The sequence below is a fragment of the Oncorhynchus tshawytscha genome, linkage group LG04, assembly GCF_018296145.1.
Source record: "Oncorhynchus tshawytscha isolate Ot180627B linkage group LG04, Otsh_v2.0, whole genome shotgun sequence".
NCBI lineage: Eukaryota > Metazoa > Chordata > Actinopteri > Salmoniformes > Salmonidae > Oncorhynchus > Oncorhynchus tshawytscha.
In genome coordinates this window covers 6,562,002-6,573,335 of record NC_056432.1, presented here as the reverse complement: position 1 = coordinate 6,573,335, position 11,334 = coordinate 6,562,002, and the positions used below count along the sequence as shown (strand labels likewise).

Here is an 11,334-nt window from a genome sequence, read left to right as displayed (position 1 = left end):
ATCATTATAATACAGGTGTTTTATGGCTTTGCAGAACCAGAAAACTCCAAATGGACCAAAGGAGGAAGAAAGCACAGCATTTCACTTCCTGGATTTCACTTTCCCCTCTGAACCAGAATAGAAAGTTAGGCAATATAATGAACCTGAACACCGTGTGGGTAAACCACATGCAGCCAGCCCATGTCTGTGCCACCTTCTATGATCTGAGTATGATGAGCATGGTGTGTCAGTGGAAACCTGGGGTGTGTTCACGACCCCTCAAACCCACACGGAAACCAGCAGAAGCAAACTGAAGGAAACGGGGAGGGACCAACATGAATTTGTCCAGAAGATACTTGAATTTTTATTGAAAAGCATGTTTTTGTTCAAAGTTAATGGTTTCCGTTACAAACTGTTTGTTACATTTTTGTTCTGAATGAACAGACCTCTGGGTGTTAAGACCAGTGTCTCCCAATCCTGGTTCTGGAGACCCAAAGGGGAGCACTCACAGACCTGATTCAAATCAAAGGTTTGACGATGACTTGATTAGTTGAATCAAGTCTGAGTGTTCGTGCAAACAGCACTAACTGTTATATAGACCTGATAACACTGTTATATAGACATTATAACACTGTTATATAGACCTGATAACACTGTTATATAGACCTGATAACACTGTTATATAGACATTATAACACTGTTATATAGACCTGATAACACTGTTATATAGACCTGATAACACTGTTATATAGACATTATAACACTGTTATATAGACCTCATAACACTGTTATATAGACCTGATAACACTGTTATATAGACCTGATAACACTGTTATATAGACCTGATAACACTGTTATATAGACCTGATAACACTGTTATATAGACCTGATAACACTGTTATATAGACCTGATAACACTGTTATATAGACCTGATAACACTGTTATATAGACCTGATAACACTGTTATATAGACCTGATAACACTGTTATATAGACCTGATAACACTGTTATATAGACATTATAACACTGTTATATAGACCTGATAACACTGTTATATAGACCTGATAACACTGTTATATAGACATTATAACACTGTTATATAGACCTCATAACACTGTTATATAGACCTGATAACACTGTTATATAGACCTGATAACACTGTTATATAGACCTGATAACACTGTTATATAGACCTTATAACACTGTTATATAGACCTGATAACACTGTTATATAGACATTATAACACTGTTATATAGACCTGATAACACTGTTATATAGACCTGATAACACTGTTATATAGACATTATAACACTGTTATATAGACCTGATAACACTGTTATATAGACCTGATAACACTGTTATATAGACCTGATAACACTGTTATATAGACATTATAACACTGTTATATAGACCTGATAACACTGTTATATAGACCTGATAACACTGTTATATAGACCTGATAACACTGTTATATAGACCTGATAACACTGTTATATAGACCTGATAACACTGTTATATAGACCTGATAACACTGTTATATAGACATTATAACACTGTTATATAGACCTGATAACACTGTTATATAGACCTGATAACACTGTTATATAGACATTATAACACTGTTATATAGACCTCATAACACTGTTATATAGACCTGATAACACTGTTATATAGACCTGATAACACTGTTATATAGACCTGATAACACTGTTATATAGACCTGATAACACTGTTATATAGACCTGATAACACTGTTATATAGACATTATAACACTGTTATATAGACCTGATAACACTGTTATATAGACCTGATAACACTGTTATATAGACATTATAACACTGTTATATAGACCTCATAACACTGTTATATAGACCTGATAACACTGTTATATAGACCTGATAACACTGTTATATAGACATTATAACACTGTTATATAGACCTCATAACACTGTTATATAGACCTGATAACACTGTTATATAGACCTGATAACACTGTTATATAGACATTATAACACTGTTATATAGACCTGATAACACTGTTATATAGACCTGATAACACTGTTATATAGACATTATAACACTGTTATATAGACCTCATAACACTGTTATATAGACCTGATAACACTGTTATATAGACCTGATAACACTGTTATATAGACCTGATAACACTGTTATATAGACCTGATAACACTGTTATATAGACCTGATAACACTGTTATATAGACCTGATAACACTGTTATATAGACCTGATAACACTGTTATATAGACCTGATAACACTGTTATAGGACTGTTAACACTGTTATATAGACCTCATAACACTGTTATATAGACCTCATAACACTGTTATATAGACCTCATAACACTGTTATATAGACCTCATAACACTGTTATATAGACCTGACTGTTATATAGACCTGATAACACTGTTATATAGACCTGATAACACTGTTATATAGACATTATAACACTGTTATATAGACCTGATAACACTGTTATATAGACCTGATAACACTGTTATATAGACATTATAACACTGTTATATAGACCTGATAACACTGTTATATAGACCTGATAACACTGTTATATAGACCTGATAACACTGTTATATAGACATTATAACACTGTTATATAGACCTGATAACACTGTTATATAGACCTGATAACACTGTTATATAGACCTGATAACACTGTTATATAGACCTCATAACACTGTTATATAGACCTGATAACACTGTTATATAGACCTGATAACACTGTTATATAGACATTATAACACTGTTATATAGACCTGATAACACTGTTATATAGACCTGATAACACTGTTATATAGACATTATAACACTGTTATATAGACCTCATAACACTGTTATATAGACATCATAACACTGTTATATAGACCTGATAACACTGTTATATAGACATTATAACACTGTTATATAGACCTGATAACACTGTTATATAGACCTGATAACACTGTTATATAGACCTGATAACACTGTTATATAGACCTGATAACACTGTTATATAGACATTATAACACTGTTATATAGACCTCATAACACTGTTATATAGACCTGATAACACTGTTATATAGACCTGATAACACTGTTATATAGACATTATAACACTGTTATATAGACCTCATAACACTGTTATATAGACCTGATAACACTGTTATATAGACCTGATAACACTGTTATATAGACATTATAACACTGTTATATAGACCTGATAACACTGTTATATAGACCTGATAACACTGTTATATAGACATTATAACACTGTTATATAGACCTCATAACACTGTTATATAGACCTGATAACACTGTTATATAGATAGACATTATAACACTGTTATATAGACCTGATAACACTGTTATATAGACCTGATAACACTGTTATATAGACCTGATAACACTGTTATATAGACCTGATAACACTGTTATATAGACCTCATAACACTGTTATATAGACCTGATAACACTGTTATATAGACCTGATAACACTGTTATATAGACATTATAACACTGTTATATAGACCTCATAACACTGTTATATAGACCTCATAACACTGTTATATAGACCTCATAACACTGTTATATAGACATTATAACACTGTTATATAGACCTGATAACACTGTTATATAGACCTGATAACACTGTTATATAGACATTATAACACTGTTATATAGACCTCATAACACTGTTATATAGACCTCATAACACTGTTATATAGACATTATAACACTGTTATATAGACCTGATAACACTGTTATATAGACCTGATAACACTGTTATATAGACCTGATAACACTGTTATATAGACCTGATAACACTGTTATATAGACCTCATAACACTGTTATATAGACATTATAACACTGTTATATAGACCTCATAACACTGTTATATAGACATTATAACACTGTTATATAGACATTATAACACTGTTATATAGACCTCATAACACTGTTATATAGACCTGATAACACTGTTATATAGACCTGATAACACTGTTATATAGACCTGATAACACTGTTATATAGACCTGATAACACTGTTATATAGACCTGATAACACTGTTATATAGACATTATAACACTGTTATATAGACCTCATAACACTGTTATATAGACATTATAACACTGTTATATAGACCTGATAACACTGTTATATAGACATTATAACACTGTTATATAGACCTGATAACACTGTTATATAGACCTGATAACACTGTTATATAGACATTATAACACTGTTATATAGACATTATAACACTGTTATATAGACATTATAACACTGTTATATAGACATTATAACACTGTTATATAGACATTATAACACTGTTATATAGACCTCATAACACTGTTATATAGACCTGATAACACTGTTATATAGACCTGATAACACTGTTATATAGACCTGATAACACTGTTATATAGACCTGATAACACTGTTATATAGACCTGATAACACTGTTATATAGACCTGATAACACTGTTATATAGACATTATAACACTGTTATATAGACCTCATAACACTGTTATATAGACATTATAACACTGTTATATAGACCTGATAACACTGTTATATAGACATTATAACACTGTTATATAGACCTGATAACACTGTTATATAGACCTGATAACACTGTTATATAGACATTATAACACTGTTATATAGACATTATAACACTGTTATATAGACATTATAACACTGTTATATAGACATTATAACACTGTTATATAGACCTGATAACACTGTTATATAGACCTGATAACACTGTTATATAGACATTATAACACTGTTATATAGACCTCATAACACTGTTATATAGACATTATAACACTGTTATATAGACCTTATAACACTGTTATATAGACCTGATAACACTGTTATATAGACATTATAACACTGTTATATAGACCTCATAACACTGTTATATAGACATTATAACACTGTTATATAGACATTATAACACTGTTATATAGACCTCATAACACTGTTATATAGACATTATAACACTGTTATATAGACATTATAACACTGTTATATAGACCTCATAACACTGTTATATAGACATTATAACACTGTTATATAGACATTATAACACTGTTATATAGACATTATAACACTGTTATATAGACATTATAACACTGTTATATAGACAGTATAACACTGTTATATAGACATTATAACACTGTTATATAGACATTATAACACTGTTATATAGACATTATAACACTGTTATATAGACATCCCAGTAGTTTCCATTGGAAATTATGAGTGTGTACCTAACCTCATCTGCATACGGTTGGCTGTTAGCAGGCTCCCACAATAAAGGACTGTTAGCAGGCTCCCACACTAAAGGACTGTTAGCAGGCTCCCACACTAATGGACCGTTAGCAGGCTCCCACACTAAAGGACTGTTAGCAGGCTCCCACACTAAAGGACTGTTAGCAGGCTCCCACACTAAAGGACTGTTAGCAGGCTCACACACTAAAGGACTGTTAGCAGGCTCCCACACTAAAGGACTGTTAGCAGGCTCCCACACTAAAGGACCGTTAGCAGGCTCCCACACTAATGGACTGTTAGCAGGCTCCCACACTAAAGGACTGTTAGCAGGCTCCCACACTAAAGGACCGTTAGCAGGCTCCCACACTAAAGGACTGTTAGCAGGCTCCCACACTAAAGGACTGTTAGCAGACTCCCACACTAAAGGACCGTTAGCAGGCTCCCACACTAAAGGACTGTTTGCAGGCTCCCACACTAAAGGACTGTTAGCAGGCTCCCACACTAAAGGACTGTTAGCAGACTCCCACACTAAAGGACCGTTAGCAGGCTCCCACACTAAAGGACTGTTAGTAGACTCCCACACTAAAGGACCGTTAGCAGGCTCCCACACTAAAGGACTGTTAGCAGACTCCCACACTAAAGGACCGTTAGCAGGCTCCCACACTAAAGGACTGTTTGGAAAAGCATTGAGACTATTTGTCATGGAAGCAATTTCACTCATTTACTCATGTGAATGTGTCCAAAGAGATAAGAGAAGCTAATATTGATAGTCACTGTTAAATCTTTACAGCTCAGGATAATATGACTATAATTAAAGATCATCACTCCCATCTGCTGGCTGGATCGGTCTTCTGATTTGAACCCTATTCTACACACTGCTAACCTTATGCCAAACCTGAAACCTAAATTAAGATCAGAAATGTACATTTTTGTTTTCATGACATTTTACGATAGTCCTGTAGACAATTTAGACTTTGTGACTGGGTTTTCTAATAACTAGAGAGGCTGGGGGGAGGAGTTTACTCCAAATACCTGAGCAAAGGTGAAAGTGAAAGGTATGTCTCAGTATAGGACTGAGGTGTAGATTGTTCTGTAAAAACATGTAGATATGCACATATAGTGACTATTAGAGTGGTTATAGATTTAAATAAACTATTTTTAAAGTGAAGTGGTGGACGTGAAGACCAGTAAAGGTAAGAGGAGATCTCAGTATATTTCACTTTCCAAACTAGACACAACAGTCCTGTTTTAAAACAATGAGGACTGGAGAAAGAAGAAGGGATGTTTGTATCTGTGTGATTGAGCAAAAGAGAGAATTTGATGAATGGTAATGATGTAAATATGAATGTTTTCTCGTTTTATTGAGAAATGAAACACACACCCCACCTTCATCCCAGCTGTATGTAATAACACACTAAAATGTCTGGCTAACAATGTAAGAAATAAGACTGGAATGTTGCGGGGCTAGAATCACTTCCTCCCTCTCTATCGGCACCATTTTATATATTGACTACGTCCCTCCTGGCTCGCTCATTAATATCTTAATCTAAATGACTGATTGTATCTTATCCGCTTGTCGTCCCATTATGCCATAGTTTGTCCATCTCAATTAACAGTAGAAACCACATTTGTTTAAGCAAGTCATCCATATCAGCTATGTTTTTTTAAGCAGTAAATGAGGCTGAATGAACTGTTTCACTGAATGGGGCTCAATGAGAAATAGTTAATGACAAATCACCAGTATTCTAAGACGACATGGTAATATTGTCTAGATAGAGAACGACAGATCAGCTGTAAACAAGCAGGGCAGGTGGTAATACAGGCAATTAACTTAAAAACAAACAGTTGAAATCAAATGCAGCTTTAAATATCTACTTGTAAAACATAAGATCTAGCATCACTTGTATATTTTGTACTCAAAATAAAAAACAGGACAAAATAAATATATAACATTTACATTGAATTCAGTTGCAGAAAAGCCACCTATTGTAGTGATTTGCTGCTATACTGAACATCTACAGCTGGGTCAGAACATACTGGTTTGGGTTTGAGGATGAACAGGGTAAAACACTGTTGCCAGGGGCTACCACATGACACAGCATTGTGCAGAATGTCACAGAAGAAACTTGATGAAAATTGTCAAACTGAGACTAAATTTAATGATAATTGACCAAAAAAATAAAAATATATGGTTTCTGATGCCTTTTGTGAAAAGTAGTGTCTTGATTAACTTAAGGTGCTGACATGGATACTGTCTGTAAGTGCCCAGATTGTAATGGTTTTAACCCAAACTCAGTCTTTACCCCCAGCCCTGTCCCCTACACACCCTAACCCAAACTCCACCTTTACCCCCAGCCCTGTCCCCTGTCCCCTACACACCCTAACCCAAACAGTCTTTACCCCCAGCCCCAGCACACCCTAACCCAAACTCAGTCTTCACCCCCAGCCCTGTCCCCTACACACCCTAATCCAAACTCAGTCTTTACCCCCAGCCCTGTCCCCTGTCCCCTACACACCCTAACCCAAACTCAGCCTTTACCCCCAGTCCCCTGTCCCCTACACACCCTAACCCAAACCCAGTCTTTACCCACAGCCCTGTCCCCTACACACCCTAACCCAAACTCAGTCTTTACCCCCAGCCCTGTCCCCTGTCCCCTACACACCCTAACCCAAACTCAGTCTTTACCCCCAGCCCTGTCCCCTGTCCCCTACACACCCTAACCCAAACTCAGCCTTTACCCCCAGCCCTGTCCCCTGTCCCCTACACACCCTAACCCAAACTCAGTCTTTACCCTGAGCCCTGTCCCCTACACACCCTAACCCAAACTGTCTTTACCCCCAGCCTCCTAAATTGTATGTCTGACTTTCTGATTTGTAAATTCACCGCAGTTCCCAACATTGACCAGCAGGTGGTAATGATACTCTCTTCTCAGACAGTAAATGACCACCAGTCAGCTACATTTATTTTGTTAGGAGGGGATGGAAAAGCATTGAGACTATTTGTCATGGAAGCAATTTCACTCATTTACTCATGTGAATGTGTCCAAAGAGATAAGAGAAGCTAATATTGATAGTCACTGTTAAATCTTTACAGCTCAGGATAATATGACTATAATTAAAGATCATCACTCCCATCTGCTGGCTGGATCGCTCTTCTGATTAGAACCCTATTCTACACACTGCTAACCTTATGCCAAACCTTAAACCTAAATTTAGATCAGAAATGCACATTTTTGTTTTCATTACATTTTACGATAGTCCTATAGACAATTTAGACTTTGTGACTGGGTTTTCTAATAACTAGAGAGGCTGGGGGGAGGAGTTTACTCCAAATACCTGAGCAAAGGTGAAAGTGAAAGGTATGTCTCAGTATAGGACTGAGGTGTAGATTGTTCTGTAAAAACATGTAGATATGCACATATAGTGACTATTAGAGTGGTTATAGATTTAAATCAACTATTTTGAATGTGAAGTGGAGGACGTGAAGACCAGTAAAGGTAAGAGGAGATCTCAGTATATGTCACTTTCCAAACTAGACACAACAGTCCTGTTTTAAAACAATGAGGACTGGAGAAAGAAGAAGGGATGTTTGTATCTGTGTGATTGAGCAAAAGAGAGAATTTGATGAATGGTAATGATGTAAATATGAATGTTTTCTCGTTTTATTGAGAAATGAAACACACACCCCACCTTCTTCCCAGCTGTATGTAATAACACACTAAAATGTCTGGCTAACAATGTAAGAAATAACACTGGAATGTTGCGGGGCTAGAATCACTTCCTCCCTCTCTATCGGCACCATTTTATATATTGACTACGTCCCTCCTGGCTCGCTCATTAATATCTTAATCTAAATGACTGATTGTCTCTTATCCGCTTGTCTTCCCATTATGCCATAGTTTGTCCATCTCAATTAACAGTAGAAACCACATTTGTTTAAGCAAGTCATCCATATCAGCTATGTTTTTTTAAAGCAGTAAATGAGGCTGAATGAACTGTTTCACTGAATGGGGCTCAATGAGAAATAGTTAATGACAAATCACCAGTATTCTAAGACGACATGGTAATATTGTCTAGATAGAGAACGACAGATCAGCTGTAAACAAGCAGGGCAGATGGTAATACAGGCAATTAACTTAAAAACAAACAGTTGAAATCAAATGCAGCTTTAAATATCTACTTGTAAAACATAAGATCTAGCATCACTTGTATATTTTTGTACTCAAAATAAAAAACAGGACAAAATAAATATATAACATTTACATTGAATTCAGTTGCAGAAAAGCCACCTATTGTAGTGATTTGCTGCTATACTGAACATCTACAGCTGGGTCAGAACATACTGGTTTGGGTTTGAGGATGAACAGGGTAAAACACTGTTGCCAGGGGCTACCACATGACACAGCATTGTGCAGAATGTCACAGAAGAAACTTGATGAAAATTGTCAAACTGAGACTAAATTTAATGATAATTGACCAAAAAAATAAAAATATATGGTTTCTGATGCCTTTTGTGAAAAGTAGTGTCTTGATTAACTTAAGGTGCTGACATGGATACTGTCTGTAAGTGCCCAGATTGTAATGGTTTTAACCCAAACTCAGTCTTTACCCCCAGCCCTGTCCCCTACACACCCTAACCCAAACTCCACCTTTACCCCCAGCCCTGTCCCCTGTCCCCTACACACCCTAACCCAAACTCAGTCTTTACCCTGAGCCCTGTCCCCTACACACCCTAACCCAAACTGTCTTTACCCCCCAGCCTCCTAAATTGTATGTCTGACTTTCTGATTTGTAAATTCACCGCAGTTCCCAACATTGACCAGCAGGTGGTAATGATACTCTCTTCTCAGACAGTAAATGACCACCAGTCAGCTACATTTATTTTGTTAGGAGGGGATGGAAAAGCATTGAGACTATTTGTCATGGAAGCAATTTCACTCATTTACTCATGTGAATGTGTCCAAAGAGATAAGAGAAGCTAATATTGATAGTCACTGTTAAATCTTTACAGCTCAGGATAATATGACTATAATTAAAGATCATCACTCCCATCTGCTGGCTGGATCGCTCTTCTGATTAGAACCCTATTCTACACACTGCTAACCTTATGCCAAACCTTAAACCTAAATTTAGATCAGAAATGCACATTTTTGTTTTCATTACATTTTACGATAGTCCTATAGACAATTTAGACTTTGTGACTGGGTTTTCTAATAACTAGAGAGGCTGGGGGGAGGAGTTTACTCCAAATACCTGAGCAAAGGTGAAAGTGAAAGGTGTGTCTCAGTATAGGACTGAGGTGTAGATTGTTCTGTAAAAACATGTAGAAATGCACATATAGTGACTATTAGAGTGGTTATAGATTTAAATAAACTATTTTGAATGTGAAGTGGAGGACATGAAGACCAGTAAAGGTAAGAGGAGATCTCAGTATATGTCACTTTCCAAACTAGACACAACAGTCCTGTTTTAAAACAATGAGGACTGGAGAAAGAAGAAGGGATGTTTGTATCTGTGTGATTGAGCAAAAGAGAGAATTTGATGAATGGTAATGATGTAAATATGAATGTTTTCTCTTCTTATTGAGAAATGAAACACACACCCCACCTTCTTTCTGTCTGTATGTAATAACACACTAAAATGTCTGGCTAACAATGTAAGAAATAACACTGGAATGTTGCGGGGCTAGAATCACTTCCTCCCTCTCTATCGGCACCATTTTATATATTGACTACGTCCCTCCTGGCTCGCTCATTAATATCTTAATCTAAATGACTGATTGTATCTTATCCGCTTGTCGTCCCATTATGCCATAGTTTGTCCATCTCAATTAACAGTAGAAACCACATTTGTTTAAGCAAGTCATCCATATCAGCTATGTTTTTTTTAAAAGCAGTAAATGAGGCTGAATGAACTGTTTCACTGAATGGGGCTCAATGAGAAATAGTTCATGACAAATCACCAGTATTCTAAGACGACATGGTAATATTGTCTAGATAGAGAACGACAGATCAGCTGTAAACAAGCAGGGCAGGTGGTAATACAGGCAATTAACT

The 11,334-nt window shown here is 36.0% G+C and overlaps 1 protein-coding gene across 1 annotated transcript in view; it reads left to right on the top strand.

Moving 5' to 3' along the window:
* Nucleotides 1-11,334, top strand: part of LOC112247771 (trichohyalin-like) — a 34,083-nt gene that overhangs the window by 327 nt on the left and 22,422 nt on the right. The window contains exon 2 of the mRNA XM_042321249.1: nucleotides 10,542-10,692. Coding sequence (XP_042177183.1) covers nucleotides 10,677-10,692 — 16 coding nt within the window. The 5' untranslated portion in view covers nucleotides 10,542-10,676. The remainder of the gene's footprint in view (nucleotides 1-10,541; nucleotides 10,693-11,334) is intronic.